Source organism: Sapajus apella, unplaced genomic scaffold, assembly GCF_009761245.1.
Source record: "Sapajus apella isolate SASKATOON/1434 unplaced genomic scaffold, GSC_monkey_1.0 scaffold49, whole genome shotgun sequence".
In the NCBI taxonomy this organism is placed as follows: domain Eukaryota; kingdom Metazoa; phylum Chordata; class Mammalia; order Primates; family Cebidae; genus Sapajus; species Sapajus apella.
The window spans coordinates 2,680,849-2,703,539 of record NW_022436989.1 but is presented as its reverse complement, the minus strand read 5'-3'; the positions used below and the strand labels follow the sequence as shown (position 1 = coordinate 2,703,539).

The 22,691-nt window shown below is 39.6% G+C and overlaps 1 protein-coding gene across 3 annotated transcripts in view; it reads right to left on the bottom strand.

Annotated features, from left to right (window-relative positions):
- Window positions 1–22,691, bottom strand: part of SMYD3 (SET and MYND domain containing 3) — a 709,642-nt gene that overhangs the window by 268,930 nt on the left and 418,021 nt on the right. The window contains exon 1 of one of the 3 annotated variants that reach the window (XM_032242384.1): window positions 12,381–12,994. The exons of the other annotated variants lie outside the window; for them this stretch is intronic. Within the exon in view, the coding sequence (XP_032098275.1) occupies window positions 12,381–12,437 (57 nt within the window). The 5' untranslated portion in view covers window positions 12,438–12,994. Of the gene's footprint in view, window positions 1–12,380; window positions 12,995–22,691 lie in introns of those variants that run through there. 3 annotated transcript variants of the gene reach the window in all.

Sequence of the window (22,691 nt, the reverse complement as noted above, 5' to 3'; positions counted from 1 at the left end):
GAGAGATAATTTTACCCAACTATGAATTCAGAGAGACTCAATATACAACATACTTAAGACACAGCTGCAAGACAGAGTAGGGCATTGTCCAAAAAAAAAAAAAGGGCAAAAGATGAGGGACTCAAAGTCAGGCCAAATTGGGTGGTTTTCACCTAGAATAATATAAGGTAGTCTACTCAGAGGAACCATCTGAATCACTGTTGAGGAAGAAAGCAAAGGTCTCTTAATGAAGAAGAGGTTCTAAGTGTCAGCTCCAACATAAATGGTGAAATCATAAAAAGTAAAAGAATTTCTAGGCCAGATATGATGAAGACCAGAAATTAAAGGGTATGAAGATAACAAACTGGGTCTCTGTAAGCAGGTTAGAACTAAAATGGTGAACACTGAGATTGCTGGAGGAGTTTTGTTATATGGCACCAGCTGAATATTGTGTTTGAATGATTACACAGGTGCACACAGGTGTACAAACAAGCTGGGAGATAGCAAAAGAGGTGCAAGTTTCATGGCCTAAAAGAGTCAGGCAAAACCGATGTTCCAACTAAATATTATCTGTCAACTTATATTTTAATATTGTTCCTTACGAATAACAATTCAGGATTGCTTGGGACCAACACTAAACTGACTGAACAAATTATCCAAGTGGGGATAAGCTATGAATGTCACTAGAATCATATGATGAGAGGTAAAAGGATGGGCAAATTCAAGGCTACAGACACAACTTGATTCAGAAATTATAAAATTATGAAGAGGAAGACATACCAAGTACTATTCTTTGGAAAGATGAGATGTTTGTTAAGCGCAGCTTAATATTAACTGTTTCTTTTTCTTTTTTTTTTTTTAACCCAAGGTCTCATTCTGTCACACAGGCTGAGTATAATGGCGCAAAGTTTACTGCAGCCTTCACCTCCCAGGCTCATCACCTCAGCCTCATAAGTAGCAGGGACCACAGGTGTCCACCACTATACCCAGCTAATTTTTGTATTTTTTGTAGAGACAGTTTCACCATGTTGCTGGAACTCCTGGGCTCAAGCAATCCACCAGCCTTGGCCTCCCAAAGTGCTGGGATTATTATAGACATAAGCCACCTCTCCTGGCCAATATTAACTTATTTTGTAATATAACAGACTAGGGAGTAACACGGAAGTTTGCCCTCATATCTAAAACAGAGTAAAAATACTCTCGAATATTTACATTCAAATAATGTAACTAAGACTAACATGAGTCACTTTCCCTTTTCCAATCAATTTCTAGCTTAAGAACTTCTCCCTGACACTAGAAAAATTTAGCAACTAAACTGTAGGCCAAAAAATTAATTTCTTCTGCAGTACAGAAAAAAACACAGCAAGAAAAATGTAATTTCATTTCTTTTTGACCTAGATTATGCCAATTGCATTAGATGTTTGTTTTATTTCCCATATGTATCATAATGTTCAAATACTATATAGGCTACTAAAAAGATTATGAATCATTCCCAAATGGTATGCTCCCCAAACAACAAACTTCTCTTACTAATCATTCTGAAACTGTATGCTCACAAAAAAACTCAGCAAAATTGGAAGCAAGAGCCTTCCAAAATTAAATGACCAACTAAATCGGATAGGCAGATTCAAATTTTTTTTTAATCAGGCACTGCTGGCATGATCACAAAATTTAAAATAGCCAAATGATTCTGCATAAATCTAACTCATCATCTTTCTTACAAAAAGCCCAGCTCTAATGAAGTCCACAATGATCTGCATAAAATGCATTTAATTGGATTATAAACTGCAACATAAAACAGCTGCATCTTGCCTTTTAACATTTTTCTCTCTGAAGATCAGAGGATTGAAAAAGCATTATAAAACGGCCCATACATTTTTCTTGTCTTTTAAAAAAAGGAAAAAAAAAAAAAAACGTTAGGCAGAATTAAAGTTCCAGACAACTTTTAACAAGTGACATCCAAGTAGGCCACATTCTTAGACCTCCTCAGAGATGCAGGGAATAAGGATGGGGTCAGGTGACCAACACATCAATGGGATGGCATGTGCTCAGATGGCTCTGGTGAATGCTAATGATTTCCTATGTGATGCTGATAGTACAAGATGTATTTTATGCTTGATGGTATCTAGATGAGATAGACAAGAGAAAAAAAAGCGAGGGTAGTTAAAGTGCATTTCAAAGAAATCCTAACATGATTTTCTAATAGTAAGCAAGTCCACTGTGAGTCTGAGATGGTGAATTAAAGATTAATCTAATCATCCACAAATACATCTATCCACTCTTATAATTCATATATTTATTTTTGATTGAGGAAGACAAAAGGTAAGAGACAGGCATGCAACGATTGCTAAAAGTTTCTTTAAATATATTTCTACAGAATTCCCAAATGTGTTATCTTGACTTTTAGTGACTAAGAGCATGAATGGCCTTTGCAGTGAGCAGATCTCCTCTGTATCTGGATTCCAACCTTTGTTGGCTCTGTAACTCTCAGATGCAGTTGTGACATCTGAACATAGTGACAATATGTGTTCATGAAGTAATTATGGGGGATTAAGTGTAAGGCACTTTGTACTTTGCCTGCCCTAGAATAGGCATTCCATAAATTAAATCACAATCAAAACAGACAAGCACATCTGAGATAAACTAAATAAGATCTCTAAATAAATTAAAGGGCCAGGCTCAGTGGCTCATGCCTATAATCCTAGTACTTTGTGAGGCTGAGGCAAGAGGATGGCTCGAGCCCAGGTGTCAAAGACCAGCCTGGGCAGCATGGCAAGATCCCATCAATACAAAAAAATTAAAAATAAATTAGCCAGCCATGGTAGTATGCACCTGTAGTCCCAGCTACTAGGGAGGCTGAGATGGGAGGATTGCTTGAGCATGGTGCAGGGGAGGGGGTCAAAGCAAGACTCTGTCTGTCTTAAAGAAAGAAAGAAAATTAAAAAATAATAAATGAAGGGATATACAATGTCACAATTCAATATTAAGATGACAAATCTCCCCATAAGTGATCTACATTTAATACCATTTCAATCAAAATAGCAGGCTTTCTAAAAGCTCACAAGCTGATTACAAAATTTTTATAAAAAGGCAAGTGAAAACAGCCAAATCAGTTTTTAAAAAAAAGAAAAAAAAAAAAAGAGGGCATAGACTATGTGATTTCGAGATTTACTAAAAAGCTATACTAATCAAAATGGTGTGGCACTGAAGAAAGGATAGAATAGTGAGTCCAGAAACAGGCACATACAAATATGGGCAATTCATCTCCAACAAAGATGAAAAGCAATTTAATGGAGAAAGGAAAGTCTTTTCAAAAAAATGATGCAGAAACAACTGCATATTTGGGTAGAGAATCAAGTCAACCCATATCTCGTAACATATTCAAAAGTTAATTAAAAGTGAATTATAGTTGGCATGGTGGCATATGCCTGTATTCCTGCTACTTGGGAGGCTGAGACAGGAGGATCACTTTAGCCTGGGAATTTGAATCCAGCCTGCATAATGTAGTGAGACCCTATCTCTATGGTGGTGGTGGGGGAAAGGATTATAAACTGAAATATAAATGCTAAACTAGAAAACTCCTAGAGGAAAATCCCTGTGACTTTCCCTAAAAAAAAGATTTCTCAAATAAAAGAAGAAAACAGAAACTATGAAAGTAAAAACTGATAAAATGAACTTTGTCAAAATTAAAAATTTTAGCTCTTCAAAGACGCCATCGAGAAAACAAAAAGACAAGTTACAATAAGGAGAAAGTATTTGTAATGCATATCTGACCAAGGACTTGTATCCATGTCACATAAAGAACTCTTACAACTCAACCGCACGGAAACACCCCAAAATGATATAGGCAAAAGATTGAGCAAATACTTCTCAAAAGAAAATATACAAATGGCAAAACAGTACATAAAAAGATGAACAGCAGCACTGACTTATCAGAAATGCAAATTAAAACCACAATAAACCGCCACTGCGCACCTATTAGAATGGCTGAAATTAAAAAGATTGACAATACCAGGTTCTGGTGATGATGAACAGCAAATGGAACTCTCATATACTACTAGTGGGAACATAAAATGTTACAGCTACTTCATAAAGCAGTCTTGTAGTTTTTTTATAAAGTTAAATATAAATACTTACCATATAACCTAGCCACTGTGGCCCGAGATGTTTTCCTAAGAGAAAACATACGTCACACAAAGATTTGTATGTGAATGCTCACAGTAAATGTCCATGTGTAGGTTAATGGATAAACAAAATGCAGTATGTCTATACAACAGAACACTATTCACCAACAGAAAGGCATGAATTACTGATAGATCCAATAATATGAATGCATCTCAACACCATTATGCTAAGCGAAAACAGTTGGATCTAAGAGTAGCTACTGATTTCACTTATATAAAAAGCAAGTTGATGTACAGTGACAAAAAGGAGATCACTAACTGGCTGGGGCTGAGGGCCAAAGGATAGACTGAAAAAGGGTACAAGTACAAAGAAGAGATATAGATGGCCATCTGCATGCACATAAAAAGATGCTTAACATTAGTAATCAATAGGAAAATGCCAATTCAAAATCACGAAAAAATACCACTTGAACATTCACACTCATTAGCATGACTATTATTTAAAAAAAAAAAGAAAAGAAACAAATGTTGGCAAGGATATAGAGAAACTGGAACCCTTGTGCATTACTGATAGGAATGTAAACTGGTACAGCTATTGTGAAAAACATGCTGGCAGTTCCTTAAAAAATTAAACACAAGCTGGGTGCAGTGGCACATCTATAGTCCCAGCTACTCCTTCTGTGGAAGCTAGGTAGGAGGATCATTTGAGCCCAGGAGTTCAAAGCCAGCCTAGGCAACATAGCAAGACCTAGTCTTTAAAAATAAAAGAAGACAAGACAAATTTAAAAAAATTAATTACATGATTCAGCAATTTCACTTCTGGGTATATAACCTGAAGAACTGAAAGCACAGGTTCAAATAGATATTGGCACACCTTTGCTCATTGCAGCACTATTCACAATAGCCAGAAGGTGGAAATAACTAAAATGTCCATCAACAGATGAATAGATCAACAAAATCTGATATATACATACAATGCAATATTATTCAGCCTTACAAAGGGAATTCTGATATATATTGTAATACTGATGAACTTTGAAGACATTATCCTAAATTAAGGGAGTTAGACACAAAAGGACAAATATTGCATGATTCTACCTACAGAAGTACCTAGAATTGTCAAAATCAGAGAGACAGGAAGTAGAATCGTGGACATTCTACCCTAGCAGATGCTGGGGCAAAAGGCGAATGGGGAGTTATCATTTAATGGGTTTAAAGTTTCAGCTTTGGATGATGAAGAAAAGTTCTGGAGATGGATGGTGGTAATGGTTGCAGAACTGCATGAATGCACTTGATGCTACTGAACTATATACCTAAAAGTGATCATAATGGAAAATTTCATGATACATGTATTTTATTACAATAAGGAAATAGTAAAAAAAAAAAAAAAAAAAAAAAAAAAAAAAAAAAAAAAAAAAAAAAAGAGTGGCACAGAAATATTTGAAAGTAATGGAAATGTTCTGTATCTTGATTGTGACTGTGGTTTCATGGGTATATAAAACTGTCAAAATTCATCCAATTAAATAGATTCATTTAATTGCATGAAATTATTGCTCAATAAAGTTGATGAGGGGAAAAAAAGACACTAGCAAATTAGCAAGAATATACTTTATGCCTTTCCTCATTTCATCCTGCAATGCCTACAAGTTTTCTGTTTCACAGGAAGCAGGAGAACAAGAAAAAGACGGCAAAACAAAACATTCACTCAACAAATACTGAGAGAACATCTATTTCATATGTTACTCCAATAAGCCTGAGTATTACAGGTTTACTAAGAAACTAAAGTTTGGTATGATGAAGTAGTTTATCTGGGTCACACAGAGATTAACTGGTAAAGTTCATTTTGTAACTACTGTGTTTCTTCTAAGCCTTTACAAATGTGCAATGTAAAAACGTCTCCCTACATACTATTTCACCAGACCTATATACAAGAGGGGAAATAATAAGTGGCAAAGCCATGAAAATTGTCCATTATCAACAAGATGTATGGCTAAGAAATGATAAATGTTCAAAGTGATGGATATGCTAATTACCCTGATTTGATCATTACCCATTATATACATGTATTGAAACATCACTCTGTAGCACATGTAAACTAAAAAGAAAAAAAACAGGACAAAAATGTGGGGGAAAATAGGTACTTCTGTTCACATTTGAGGACTTCTTTCAATGGTTCTTGAAACTTTTGTCTTTTGTAATTTCTCCTTGCTTAACAATTAGGCATACAGATTAAGAACACATGCTCCACAGTCACACTTCCCAGGGCCCATTAGAGACTGTGACCCGATGTGATCCCCCTTTGCCTCAGTTTTCTCAACTGCAAAATGGAGATTATAATTGTATCTATCCTGGGCACAGCAGCACCTGCCTGTGGTCCCAGCTACTCCAGAAGCTGTGGTAGAAAGATCATTTGACCCCAAGTTCAAGTCCATCCTGGGAACACAGTGAGATATTGTCTCCAAAAATAACAACAGCAACAACTGCATCTACCTCAAAGGGCTTTTGTGATGATTAAATAATAGATGTGAAGTGCTTAACATAGTGTTAGAGGCTTAAGAAATTCTCAATAAATATTAGCCTTCTTCTTCCATAAAGTTCACCTATAATACCTGGGTACAGACAGAGTTACATGCAGAAATGAAGAAGAAAAAGATAGTTTTTTAAGGTAGCGGTTTGAATTCATTAATGACCTTCTTTCCTTCCTCCCACACTCTCTCCCTTAAATGCATTACTGTTCCTCAAATATAGTTTTTGCATTAAAAATGCATGATTGATACAGATGGCAAATAAGCATATGAAAAGATGCTCCGCATCATGTGTCATCAGGGAACTGCAAATTAAAATAACAAGACAATACCACTACGCACATATTAGAATGGCTAATACCCACAACACTGATAACACCAAATGCTGGCGAGGATGTGGAGTAACAGGAGCTCTCATTCATTGCTCATAGGAATACAAAAATGGTACAGACACTTTGGAAGACAGTTTGGCAATTTCTTACAAAACTAAACATACTCATCACACAATCCAGCAATCTTACTCCTCCTTGTTATTTACCCAAAGGAGTTAAAAACTTATGTCTACACAAAAATCTGCATGTGGATACTGAGAGCAGCTTTATTCATAACTCCCAAAACTTGGAAGTAACCAAGACGGGCTTCAGAAGGTGAATGAGTAAACAAACTGTTTGCACATCCAAACAATGGGATATTATTTAGCACTAAAAATAAGTGATTTTATCAAGCCATGAAAAGATATGGAGGAATCTTAAATGCATACTACTAAGCGAAAGAAGTCAGTGTGAAAAGACTGTATGATTCCAATTATAAAGCATTCTGGAAAAGATAAAACTATGGAAACAGTAAAAAGATCAGTGGCTGCCAGGGATGAGAGGAGAGAGAGAGATGAACAGGTGAGGCACAGAACAGCTCTGTGTAATACCATTATGGTAAATACATGCCAATATACATCTGTTCAAACACAGAAGGTACAACACCAAGAGTGAACCCTAATGCAAACCAAACTTCCGTGATAACCAAGAGTCTATGTAGGTTCACCAGCTGTAACAAATGTTCCACTCTGGTGAAGCATGTTGATATGAGGGAGACTGTGTGCTGGAGGTGGGGGAGGAGGGCAGGAGGCATATGATAAATCTCTGCACCTTCCTCTCAATTTTGCTGTGAACCTAAATTTGCTCTTTAAAATTATCTTTTTAAAAAACATGTAGGGTGAAAACTATGAATGATGAAAGAAACCCCCATTCAGTAACCTGAAGCAGCACATTATCTTATGAAATAATAAATGATTCATTTATCTTTGGCAGAATTGGGTCATTTTCCTGCCCTTCTAGGGAAATTAAAATGTTACACTTTCTCAAACATTTGGAAGACTGTCTTTCAAAAAGCCAGTACAAGGAAGCTTGAGGAAAGCTTTTTATAGCCAAGTATAACAGCTGGCAGTCTAAAAGCCATATACAACATTTTGCTGTTCTGAAGAAATTATAGCAGCTCACAAAAGCAAAACCATTTTTATTGAGGAAACAATAAAAATAGTTGGAAATCTTCAAAATTACATAGCATAGAAAGACTTTTAGTGAAATGAAAGTAATATATAGATAATGTTTCTCATAGTTAACAAAGGTGCCCATTTACCTACTTAAATCCACGCCTCTAATGGACTGAAAATTCACTAGTGGTAAAAGTCAATGAGGAAGGCAACAGATCCATTGGGTATGATGTTACAGCCAAGTCAGGTGGCATGCTTTTGTTAGATTTTCTAGGCCAGCACAGGCAGGGATAATAAAACACATTTACCTAGAGAAAAATAAATTTAAAAAAGAACTAATCAAAGGAAGGTGACTGTAAATATTCTATACTAATAGAAGAACTTTTCCATGGGCAGTAGTGAAATCCCCTGTTCTGAAAAGCTGAGCCAGCTGGAGGTGTTTGTGCCCCGCTGTCCACTGGCGTCAGGGTCTTTCTATTTTACCATCAAGCACGTGGGGCCAACTGTCGTCCTATCAGGGTGCTGCTTATCTTGTAAATCTAAATTGAAAACAATAGATCTCAGACTTTATCTTGAACTTGAGGCTGAGGAATAACTAGATTTAAGATTAAAAAAAAAAGATTATTTTCCTTTTAAAGTGTCTTAAAAACTTTTGACAGGCTTCAGGAAAAAGGCAAGATATGATTATTTTGTGGCATAATAGTATTTCATTTTCTGAAACTCAATTAGGAGAACTAATGAAGAAGAACTGTGTCTCTTGCTTGCAGAAGCCAGCTTAAACTGGTAAGAGCCTAATTACTAACGATATTTGTTAGGCAAAATCCATTTATGTTGGAACAGAGGCATTTGAGCATTAATATAAAAGTTAAAATAGACAGTACAGAATACTTAAGTTACAATTTCAAATTTGACAGTGGTGACAGAGCTACTCCAGAGACCACTAAATACATTGCGTTAAAAAAAAAAAAAAGGAAAGAGAAAAGGTTGGCGGGTCATAATAGCTCACACCTATAATCCCAGCATATTGGGAGGCCAAGGTGGAAGAATCACTTGAGCTCAGGAGTAGTAGACCAACCTGGGCAAAATAGCAAGACCTTGTCTCTACTAAAAATTAAAAAAAAAAAAAAAAAAAAAAAAAAAACTTAGCCAGGCATGGTGGCACACATCTGTAGTTCCAGCTACTTGGGAGGCCGAGATGGGAGGAGGGCTTGAGCCCAAGATGTTGAGGCTACAGCAAGCCGTGATTGTACCACTGCACTCCAGCCTGGGCAACAGAGCAAGACTGTCTCAAAAAATAAAAATAAAGCTTTTTTAAAAATATTATATATCTGACAAGATCTTCACATATAAATATTTCATTTTAAACAGCTAATTGAAGAGTTTCATACGCTTACATGTGAGAACATTTCATAAGGTTTTCCCCTATCCTAACCATATCTTTACTCCATTCCATTAAACGACAAAAAAGACATGACATCCCTAAAGCAGCAAAATGTCTTTGAGTTCTGAAGATAACAAAGGAAAAAAAAAAAAGTAGAAAAGCAATAAACTGTTATTCATTTTAATCAATTTGTATGGTCCCTCATCATTACTAAACGAAGCATATGATAACTTCTCCTTCAGTTACCACTTTTATTGACATGTCTTTAGCTACTTTTTCTTCATTTGCAAAATGAGTCCTAGATCTCAAGTCTGGCATAATCACTCAGCTCTCATAAAGAAAGGCATCCCAGGACCCACTTATCTTCATGTTACTTTTCTAAGGCAGCACATCAAAAGTCTGAGGGGACAGTCACTCTTGCTGCCATGAGAATACCAACTGGTTTAGTGCACACTACTACTGACTACACAGCATCCATTCCTTCTGTTTCATTCCTAACAGAATCCTGGTTTTATTCACATATTCACTCTCATTAGAAATACATGCTTTAGGCCAGCCATGGTGGCTCACTCCTCTAATCCCAGCATTTTGGGAGGCTGAGGCGGGTGGAATACTTGAGGTCAGGAGTTTGAGACCAGCCTGGCCAACACGGTAGAACCCTGTCTCTACTAAAAATACAAAAATTTGCTGGGTGTGGTGGCGCGCACCTATAATCCCAGCTACTCAGGAGGCTGAGGCACAAGAGTCGCTTGATCCCGGGAGTCAGAGGTGGCAGTGAACGGAGGTGCCACTGTATTCCAGCCTGGGTGACAGAGACCCCATCTCAAGAAAAGAAAAAAGAAATGTTTTAAGCTCTTAAATTATTGATGGTAAAAAAGGTAAAAATAACTGCAATAAGATCTATGAGTAAGGACTGGTAGGTAGCATGTGACTACTTCAGCAAACACACATCGACTGGAAAAAATGTGCTGATGCAGGCTCTCTAGGACCAAATATGTGGTAGGGAAATCCACATCCAGTCCGACAAAACGGTAAAAGAAAAAAGGAAAAGCCAGGCATGGTGGCTCATGCCTATAATCTCAGCACTTTGGGAGCCTGGGCCACATAGCCAGATACCATCTTTACACAAAGTAAAAACTCAGCTATGCATGGTGCTGCATGCCTGTAGTCCCAGCTACTCAGGAGGATGAACTGGGAGAATCACTTGAGCCTGGGAGACTGAGGCTGCATTGAGCCATGATTGCATTACTGTACTAGCCTGGGCAACAGAGTGAGACCCTGTCTCAAAACAGTAATGATTTTAAAAGTTAAAGTTAATAAAATATAAACAAACAAAAACCCAGAAACAGTGATTTGAAAGGACCTTTGACCCATCTGTGATGAAATGAGAACGGACTGGATAGACCAGCACTATTAGAAAGATGTGCACTGCCTAATCAAGAGGTGGTGCTTCTCAGAGTTTTTAAGCCAAAGACTGAATTCTTATTTTTCTTCATGGAGGATGAAAAAGGTTACAATGTTGCATATAAAAATCTGAAAAAGGAAAGTGAATTGATTTTTCATCGACTTAATAAAATGACGTATTTGGCTAATATTTCCTTAGGATCTCAACAACTGCAAGGCAAAAATTCATAGTTTCTCAGTGCAGCACAAATGAATCCTGCAGGTTAAATGCGGATCTGCTCATTAGGACTGAGAATCAGGAACGATCCTTAGTTCATCTACACGTGATTCACATCACTGACTTAGTGCAACATAAAGATCATCACCATTCACTGTTCCTAAGTGGGGGGAAAATCCAAAGAGTATTTTCCTGAGATAGTTAAGAGGTCAGGCCACTGATCTGGGGATCTTGATGCTCTACTATTTGAGAGTGTCTGGGTCTTTCTGCAAGAAAAAATACCCACGAGGAGCAGCACTGAAAATGTGTTACCTTTAGGGAAATTCTCTAAAGTGACTGCAATTATACAACTCCTAAATCGCTAAAAACACTCTGAATTTTGGTTTTAAACATCTTCTGACGACGGAAGAGAATAAAAATTGCCCAAATGATGGTGAACCTAATATGTGGTGTGTCTACTTTGAATTACATACAATTTTCCCAATTACAAATGCTAGTCATGCTGACCACTAACCTAAGAAGGCCCTGGTTAATTTCTCAATGACAGAAAGTTTACATATTGATATATTTCAACATTTCATTTTTGAAATGAATGCTATTTTATTTTTCAAAGGCAGATGTCTTACCTGCCCAGTGAATTTATAACCTCTGTGAACACTGGACCCATATTCCTAAGCATCCTTATGGCATTAAAAATGCCTAACCAGTTTGGAACATTCAATAAGGTTTCAGCAAATACTTGCTCAATGAATTAATGAGTGAAGATATGTTTTAAAAATAGAGATTGTTGCCAGGCGCGGTGGCTCACGCCTGTAATCCCAGCACTTTGGGAGGCCGAGGCGGGTGGATCACGGGGTCAAGAGGTCGAGACCATCCTGGTCCACACGGTGAAACCCCGTCTCTACTAAAAATACAAAACATTAGCTGGGCATGGCGGTGCGTGCCTGTAATCCCAGCTACTGAGGAGGTTGAGGCAGGAGAATTGCCTAAACCCAGGAGGCGGGAGGTTGCGGTGAGCCGAGATTGCGCCATTGCACTCCAGCCTGGGTAACAAGAGAGAAACTCCATCTCAACAAAAAAAAAAAAAAAAAAAAAAAAAAAAAAAAAAAAAAAAGGATGAGATTGTTCTGGTAAGTTAATTTTGAAATAGAAAACATGGAATAATAAATGCTAGCTCAAAATAACTGTAGTAAAGTAATATAAGTGACTACACTGAAAAATAACTCTAGTAAAGTAATATAAGTGACTACATTGGAAAACTTACAATAGAATGCATCACTGCTTCCGCTCCGAAATCTGCTGCTTCTTTTGCGTTCTTCATCCTGTGAGAGGTACCACTATATGAACAGCGACTGCATCAGGAAGAACCCAACACCGCCTTTGGTTTCATTTATCTGCTAGGCGGACTCACAGACTCAGCGTATAGTCATACTCACAGCTGCAATGTACCATGGGGAAAGAACGCCAAGCGAAGCCAGCAAAGGGAAAAAGGCACATGGGGAGAGGTCTCGGGCAAACAGCGCGAGCTTCCACGGGCCTTGTCCCAGTGAGTCACACAGGAGGCACTTAATTCCTCTTACAGGAAGCTGCGATAACATGTGAGAAATGTTGCCAATCAGGGAACTTGTTAAAGACTCAGTACCCAGGGTCTTTCCTGGAGTTTTACTGCACCTGTAGGCAGTAAACTGGAGTTCAATCACCTGTAGGCAGCCTCTAATTCTGGACTCTGGAAGGATAGCAGGGGTTCAGCATAAACCATAATGTTTACACAAACAGTTTAGGCACTGTGAGCCACTCTTACCAGATAATGGGGAAACCCCTCCTGAAATCTCAGTTGCTGGATGTCAGCCAAGGGCCAAACTTGCAAGCAGGCCTCTCTTTATTCCTCCCTCCCTCCCTCCCTCCTTTCTGTCTCTCTGTCTCTCTCCCTCCTCCCTCTCTCCACCCGCCTCTTCTCTCTCTCTCTCTCTCTCTCTCTGTCAGTCTTCCTCTGTTGCACACGCTGGAGTGCCATGGTGCAATAACACTGCAACCTCCACCTCCCAGGTTCAAGCGATTCTCCTGCCTCAGCCTCCTGAGTACCTGGGACTACAGGCGCATGCCACCGTGCCCAGCTAATTTTTCCATTTTTAGTAGAGATGGGGTTTCACCATGTTCCCTAGGCCAGCCTCAAAGTCCTGACATCAAGTGATCTGCTGGCCTCGGCCTCCCAAAGTGCTAGGATTAGAGGCATGGGCCGCCTCGCCCAGCCCAGGCCTTTTCAAGGATAAGCAGTGTAGACCTGCTAGGTTAACACTTTTCTGCACAGTGACTATGCCAGAAACCAACAAATAACCCCAATTCCTACTTCTTCACTGTCTCTCATCTCTTCTAGGCCAAATGCTGTCCATTTTGCTCCTGAGTAACTTCCCTGTATTCCCTTCTTCCCATCCTGACTACCAGGCCTTTAATCGAGGCCTCTATTCTCGCTTGCTCGAATACTGCTGGAACTCTGTCTTGTCTCCTGCCTATCCTCCCATCCATTCTCCACAGGCTCTTTGCTGGGAAGGCCTCCCACTGCCTTCAGTCTCCTGAGCACAGTGAAACAGAGCCTTGTCCTGATGTGCCCAAGTTTTCTCTCTAATTTCTCAACACTTTCTCCATTTTGTACTCTGTTCTAGTCAAACTGAACTATTAAATGCAGTTCTCAGAAAGCATGGCACTTTCTTGCCTTTGCCACTTTGCTCAAGTTACTTGTCCTCTACCTAGAACGCGCTTCCACTTTAGCCTGGATTAGGAAGCATGTAGCCTTTAGAACTCAGCTGAGGCATCAACTCAGACCTTCCCCAGATATCCCCCTCTCCCAGTCTAATACCTCAAGCCTACTCCCCTCCATGGGATTTATCACACTGCACTGCAATTTTCAGCCTGTTTTACTGAATCTGTCCCCCTATACTAACAGTGTGTCCTTAAAGGTGTAGACTGTGTATCCCCAGTGTCTGGCACGGTAACTGACAATTTGCTGTTTCAGGGAAGATTTCTTGACTGAATAAATGTCACAACTTCAGTCCTTCTAAAGAGGACTGAACTTAGACAATTTTGGCATAGACACTGGGAATAGTGCATTTGTTCATGTTCTCCTCTCTGCAATGGCTTTGTTCAAAAGCTAACAGCCACGTATGTGGTGGTCTTTCTGGGACCCTGTCGGTCCACAGAGCCTGTAATTTGCATACTAATTGCACTTGTGATTTCAACTTACCTTCCCCAACCTCTTATTCTGATTACTTCACTTATACTTTATTTTTATCTTTGTGTGTGCGCATGTTTTTTCCCAAAGCTTAAATTCCTTCTGGACTAAAGCAGGATGTAAATAAATACGTATACAGTCCCGAAGAGATGAAAACACTATCCCATTGTTCTCCAGAGGAGGTGAAATCTCAATGTATCTTGGTACCCCATTCCTGGCTAAATCCAAAGTCTCTTAAAGCACAACTTACAAAAAGAACGATTTTCCTCCTAGTTCTTCAGCTAAACCTCATGCAATTAAGTCACTCTAAATAAAGGAATGCACAGGTGCACCCATATTTTCTTCACAAGACTTAGGAGCAAGACTCAAAGAAGTGAAGCCAGATGTGTGCCTTACTTTATTCAGTCAACGTGCTACTGAAAAACTGTGCAAAATGAGCTGTTTAAATAGAATCAAAATTTCAATTTACTAGAGATGCTCACTATTTAAAGAAACACCATGGCAAATCAATGAAGTCATTATGGGGTGAAGGAAGTAATCACCCTAAAACTTATCTGCTTTGTAATCCCAGATTTATATGCTGAGGCAATTTTAAAGTATGATTATTAGAAAACCCTCCTCAAGTTCTACTGTGTATAAACATGCAATTCTCTTCATTTGTTTCATCACCTATAAATGTAACTCAAGTTAATAACCAGTCAGAAAATTCAAATTAATATTAAATACTGAAACACCGTTATCACCAAATTCACACCAGAAATTATTAGCACTTCAAACGTGAGAATGTTCTCAAAGCCCTGTTAATTCCTCCCTTCTTCCCCAACTTGACAAACATTCCTCAACAACCTCCTAAGTAAAACATTACTTCCCTAAGTGTCAATGGATTCCACATAAGTAAGGCAAAGTCCTCGCTGTCAGGGAACTTAGAGCCATTTAGAGTATACTCTTTTTTTTTCTTTTTCCTTTTTTTCATTGTTGTATCTACTGCTAGCATTAGACTTTTTTTTCCTCTTTAATCCACATTTTTTTCCCTCCTTTATATCTGTTTTTGTTTTATAAACTGCCACTCAGGAGATAACTTTCATTAATTTGCCATATATATATATATATATATATATATATATATATGTATATATATATATATATTTTTGGCCGAGCTGGCTCAGGTTTCATTTTGGACCAAAAAAAAAAAAAAAAAAAAAGAGCAACTGAATTGTTTTGCAACTGGAGGCATGGGCAAGGGGGGTCCCCAGGCAGTAAACTCCCCTCAGGTGGGTTGAGGGCTAGGAATGAGCTTCAGGTGGGTCTCCTGTTCCCCGCGCTCCCCTGCCCAGGGCCTCCCTCCAAGGCTGTAGGGTAGCCAGAAGGTGGGCAGGCTGGGAGGGGCTGTTGTTCACTTGGGCGGATGTCAGAGGATTCAGACACCAGCCTCCCATCATGGGTCTCAATCTTCTTCACAACCACGGCCTTGGTGGTGCTGGCGTGGCTGAAGGAGCTGGAGCCCAGGCCGTAGCTGAGGCCGGGGCTTGTGAGGCCCCCATAAGCCGAGCTCAGACCACCTGCATAGCCACTGGTGGTTTTCGTATGGATACCCATGTTCTGCATCCCAGACTCCAGCTGGCTCTCCTTGCCCTGCAGCAGCTTCCTATAGGTGGCGATCTCAATGTCTGGGGCCAGCTTGATGAAGGAGCAGCTTCTCTGCTACTTCAGGAATCTCGCCTGGTTGAGCCTGCTTGCCTCCACTCTTGCCTCCACCATGCCCATCAGGGTGACCCAGAAGTCCTACAAGGTGTCCAGCTCTGGCCCCCATGCCTTCACCAGCTGCTCCTACACGATTGGACCCGTTCCCATGTCAGCTCCTTGAGCTTCTCCCGAGTGGACAGCAGCAGCTTCCAGGGTGGACGGGGCGCAGATTACGGTGGGGCCAGTGGCATAGGCATGGGCAGGGGAGGCATCACTGCTGTCACAGTCAGCCAGAGCCTGCTGAGCCCCCTTAATCTGGAAGTGGACCCCAACATCCAGGCCGTGCATACCCAGGAGAAGGAGCAAATCAGGACCTTCAACAATAAGTTTGCCTCCTCCATCCACAAGGTATGGTTCCCGGAGCAACAGAACAAGATGCTGGAGACCAAGTGGGTCCTCCAGCAGCAGAGGATGGCTCGGAGCAACATGGACAACATGTTTGAGATCTACATCAACAACCTGAGGCGGCAGCTGGAGACAGTAGGCCAGGAGAAGCTGAAGCTGGAGGCGGGGCTTGGCAACATGCAGGGGCTGGTGGAGGATTTCAAGAACAAGTAGGAGGATGAGATCAATAAGCCTACAGAGAAGGAGAATGAATTTGTCCTCGTTGAGAAGGGTGTGGATGAAGCTTACATGAACAAGGTAGAGCTGGAGTCTTGCCTGGAAGGGCTGACTGACAAGATCAGCTTCCTCAGGCAGCTGTAGGAAGAGGAGATCGGGAGCTGCAGTCCCAGATCTCGGATATGTCTGTGGTGCTGTCCATGGACAACAGGTGTTCCCTGGACATGGACAGCATCACTGCTGAGGGTCAAGGAGCAGTACAAGGACATAGCCAACCGCAGCCGGGCCGAGGCTGAGAGCATGTACCAGATCAAGTATGAGGAGCTGCAGATGCTGGCTGGGAAGCACAGGGATGACCTGTGGCGTACAAAGACTGAGATCTTTGAGATGAACTGGAACATCAGCCGGCTCCAGGCTGAGACTGAGGGCCTCAAAGGGCATGGTGTGGCAGCTGCGTGAGTACCAAAGGCTGATAAATGTCAAGCCTTATAAAATTCCTAACAAAACCAATTAAAACAACAAGAGAACATAGAGGAAGGACAGTATATGCAGAGCTGAAAAAAACCTTAAGGAACATTAAAAGCTCATCACCATACAAATGTCTAAATTTATTACTAGGCCCTAATAATTTGAATTTTGGGATGAAAATTCCTTACGAATTAATTACAGATTTGACTATTTAAGGCAATTCGGTTCAACTCATCTCGAGTACAAATACAGTCATTCAAACTGGACTAATAAAAGGCAGCTTAGTGGACATCCTAAAAGGTTTATTTATTTATTTTTTTAATGTCTTTAGAATGCTTTGTCTGACATATTTTGCTTCTAGTGTGTGCCTACTGTGATTTTTTCATGAGGGAAATGCAAAATTTGTAACAAAATGATTATATGGAACATCTCTATTAAATGAATTTTACTATCTTCCTTAACTTTGGTGTGTTTATGTGTGTGTGTGTTTTACTTTAATACAAATTATACAAAATATTAGTTCTTTTACACTTTTTTCTTTTTTTTTCTTCCTTTTTGAAAAAAGAAAGAGAGAAAGAAAGGGAAAAAAAAATGAAAGAGAGGAAGGAAGAGGAAGAGGAAGAGGGAGAGAGAATGGGAGTGTTGCTTTATTGCCCAGGCTAGAATGCAGTCTAAAAATGGGTATTGAAAACCTCTTTTATGCCAATGATTGTGCTTAATAATGAAGACAGGAATAAATGAGGGAAGAAAATAACAAACAAGCAGCCAACCAATATTTCATTTAAATCTGTAAGTAGGTGTGATGTGGTACTGATAAGACTGTATATTTTGTGTATTTAAAGTGCAGATATAATGTTTATTAAGTTTACTTGTTCCGGATCTGAGTTCAAGTCCTGGATATCCTTGTTAATTTTCTGTCTCGTTGATCTGTCTAATATTGATGTTGAAGTCTCCCACTATTATTGTGTGGGAGTCTAAGTCTCTTTATAAGTCTTATGTATCTGGGTGTTCCTGTATTGGGTGCGTACGTATTTAGGATCGTTAGTTGCATTGATCCTTTTACCGTTATGTAATGTCCTTCTTTGTCTCTTTTGATCTTTGTTGCTTTAAAGTCTATTTTATCAGAGGCGAGAATTCCAGCTCCTGCTTTTCATTTATTTATTTATTTTTGCTCTCCATTTGGTTGGTAAATCTTTCTCCATCCCTTTGTTTTGAGTCTTTGTGTATCCTTGCATGTGAGATGGGTCTGGATGCAACATACCGATGGATTTTGCCTGTGTCTTTTGATTGGGGGATTTAGTCGATTTAAATTTAGGATTAATGATAATATATGTGAGTTTAATACTGCCATTTGATGTTAGCTGGCTGTTTTGCCCATTAGTTGATGTAAAAGATTTAATTTTAATGAATTAATAGATTTGCAACTAGCTTCTCAATAATCTCGACATAAACAAGACATTTAGAAAGCTGCTGGAAACTATTCCTTCAGGTAGGTTAAGAATTAGTCTTCCAATATTTTTTACATTACTATTCTTATTTTTCAAATAATTTTTTATAAACAGTAAAAAGGTAATGTGTCTAGAAATTCTCAACACTTAAAAATAAGTGCAGATTGAAACTATCTTATACATGAATTTGACAATGACCCATGACCTAGAGGCAAAAGCAGACAGTGCTGTTTAAGCTGCTCAATAAAATTTGAGCTAAACTCTAAATGAATAAGCAAATAATTTCTACAACAGCTGATAGATCAATGTTTTAAAATCCTTGCTAATTGCTTCAAGTTTTCATCCTTTTGTAATCTGCTCCTTGTGTGTACTTAACCTACTCACAGGTATTTATGTTAATTCATTAGCTCCCTCAGGGTGGGCAGCGCAGACCATTATCTTAAAGCACTGATGCATAGCTTCCTGGGTCAGAGACAAATAAATCTTTTCATATAATTGCATGTTGTTTTATGTGTTGCTGTCTTCCTGCTGGGAAAAATGTTAAAATATTTAAGGCTTACTACCTGGTGTGATTGTGATTTTATAATTAAAGTCTGGGATAGGAGGAGAGAGGGGTAGAATTCAGTACTTTATCTCAGTGTGAACAGTTTCTTTGAAGTAGTAAACTTTTAGAGAGTCAGTAAAAGTAAAACGTCTGGTGAATAAGAGCTGGTAGAGTCCTTTTGAAGTCTCGAACCGCCATTTGATGACAATCTAGTTTAATAAAGATAGAGCTAAAAGAACAAGGGCTGAATATGTCACAAAGATCATGATTATCTTCAGTGATAAAATCAAGGACACATTATCATCAAACTAAAATATACCAAACTAATACAGCAACTATTTACATATTTCCATATTTGTCTACATACCAGACAGTCCGTGGGGGACAATGGTTTTCTTTTGTTCTTAATTGCATCAGTATTTAGAGCTGGGACTGTCTAATTGGCAAGTAAGCCAAGCATTCTCTCATCCACTCACTCCCTTCAGCATTCTTCTCTTACCCCTATCTTCTGGCCCCCAAAAAAATATCTAGTCAGGGAGTGGGGAGTTGCAGGACAAGGTATGAGTTGAGGAGAACATCTGGGTTTTATCAACTGGTATGTCAGGATTTGCAGTTTTTTGAAACTCTAAATCTTAATGTTGCTGTGCAGACTTGTGCCTCCTGGTACAAATAATAGATGCACTCCCACACACCAACGCCCTCCCACAGCCCACAGCCATGGGCGCTCCAAGGAGAGCAGAGCTCAATACCATAACTAAGGACCACTCGCTCCTGGACATGAATTTAGCACGAAAGATCATTTTCATTAAACACATAATTGCACAGTGACTTGATTTAAATCTACTCCATTATTTTCTTTGAATGAAAAGCAGATGCATAATAGCAACCTGGAACAGAAAGTGGAGCTTTTCGCTGCATGCTGTTCTATGCGCAACAAGCCCACGAGAGGGTGAGCTCAGTCAGCAATATGTGGCAGGGAAACCGCAAACAGTTATGAAGGCCACACACTCCAGCACCGACTGAGCCGCGGCTGCGGGAAGGGGAGCAAATGGTCCTCAGCAAGACCCTATTCAGAGGAACATGGAAGGTGTGAGGGTCTATGATAATGAATCTGTGGTTTGCAACTGGTTTGTCACGTCTCAAAATAAGTAAATCCAGTATGTGTGACTGTTTAGAAAAGCAATGAAGGACAGTTAAGTCTTTCTTGGTTAATTAAGCGGTTTTCATCTGGATGTTTGTTTGGAGGAAGGAGCCTCCTGGAAACTAGGATCAGAAAGAAGTGTTTAGTGTGTAAAAATCAGTTCCAGATGATTTTGTGTACATGCCTTGTGTTTAAATTCAGACTATTAAGTCTAGACACTGGAAATCAAACTTACAGGTCAGCAAAAAAAGAACACCCAAGCAGCAAAAAGCTATCATTTCACTGCTACCCTTATTAAAAGGGTACAATATGATTCCTTCAAATCTATGTTTTATAATTCTCTTCTTTACAACAAAAAGTCTTCCAACAACACAATCAAACACAAATGGTCAGAAGTAATGATGATATAAACCTGAATGTTTAAAGTCTTTGCCAGCTGATGCCAGGCTCAAGAGAATGGCATCAGCTGGCAAAGACTTTAAGCATTCAGGTTTATATGACTGAATATGACTGGAAGGTCATAGCAGAAGGGGAGCAGAAGGCTGAGGGAAGAATAAGAGCATAGAGATAGAGTGCAGGGTGCCCGCAGCTTGCTACCAGTCTAGTCCCTAGCCACAGTTTCTTCATCTCTACAAAAAGTATAAGAATGTACATCAGTTAGCCAGGTGCTGTGGCTCATGCCTGTAATCCCAGCACTTTGGCAGGCTGAGGTGGGCAGATCATGAGGTCAGGGATTCAAGAACAGCCTGACCAACATGGTGAAACCCAGTCTCTACTTAAAAATACAAAAGTTAGCCAGGCGTGGTGGTGCACACCTATAATCCCAGCTAGTGGGGAGGCGGAGGTTGTGAGAGCCAAGAGCGTGCCACTGTACTCCGGCCTGGACAACAGAGCAAGACTCTGTCTCAAAAAAAAAAAAAAGAATGTATTTCAGTTTATTGTTCATAATAATGAACTACAGGAGCATTTGTTATTGTTACACTAGTTAAAAACCACAATAAGAGTACTACTCTTATTACTAACAAATCAAAGAATCTGCTTAATATTAAATCAGTGTAAAGGGCTCTTGGTAGGAGCCAGTTCTGCAGGCACAACAGCCATCCATTTGCAAAGTCATCAGTCTGGAATTACCAGTCAGACCTCCAGCAGGGAGAAGACCAATGTCTTACCTTTTTAATGCCTCTGCTGAGAAAAGTGAATGAAAAGATGGTCTCCCTTTTCCAAATGAAACCATCAAAAACCAACATGGGAAGAAGAGGAATCACTGACTAGGATGCTTCTGCACAGAAAACAAGGTGCCTCTCATCTGAAAATATAACATAATAAAGGCGACCAACTGCACAGAACATCACTTAGAGTCTCTCTAATTTTTAGATACTGCCACTGAAGCACAGAGATAACCTGCCCACAGCCACAAGGCTAGTCTGCTTCTGGACTCTATTCTTAGTCATGACCTTGTGCCTGCCCATCATGTTCTGCCATGAAAATAAAAATTCTGAAACAGAAAAATCTAAATCAAAATGTTTTAATTTGTAATAAAAGAAAACAAACTGAGAATCTGTGAAAGGTGTAAAAATTTTCTTCTGTCTAAGGAAAGCTTCATGCCAGATATCTTAAACTCAACATTAATATCCAACACATTTCATGTAAAACAGAACAGTACTGCCACAGTAATTATGCTCCTCAGTTAGATAAAAACCTCAAAAGCAGACCTGTCTGCAGATGTTAATCTGCTAACCCTACAGAGCACTGTGTATTTGTTTCTGCCAATAAACTATGCTGTTGCCAGAAATTAAACATAAGTTCCTAAGTGCATGTATGATTTTTTTGTAATTACTTAATATGTGTAAGCCAAACTGATAAACACAATCCTCAATCAAGAAACAAAGCCAATATGAAACAAAAAGATGGCGTTTTTAAATCCCAGAAGACCTCACCTGGAGCTTTTCATCATGCCTCTTTCAAGTTCATCCCTATCTAAACCCCTTTGCTGCTTCCTCTGAAGAATCCTGAAGCAGATGCAGCAGCACTCTCACTACTGCAGTTTTCCTGTGAAGGCTGAATTCTATTTGGGGCTGGTGGCGGGCAGGACTTGACTGTTCTTGTTCTTCCCAGCAACGCTTAGATGGGCAGTGAGCTATTGTATTGCCTCTGATACCGTAATCTCCCTCACATCCCTCCTGTGTGGAGCCTTAGTTTGAGGGGGGAAAGGGAATCAAAACCTCCCCTACCCCAACCTCCCCCTCAATGAGGCATGCCTATGGAGGCGGTGGCCACTTCTTAGGCCTAAATCTGTGTTCAGAGAGTGGATCCATGCTTTGAGAGATGGTCGCCCTACCCTTCCTAGACTATCGTTAAGGTTAAGAGGCACAGGAACTCATAGAGTCAGAAAGACTTCCAACCAACAGAGTCAGGAAACTAGCAAGGTGGGAACTGGCAATTTC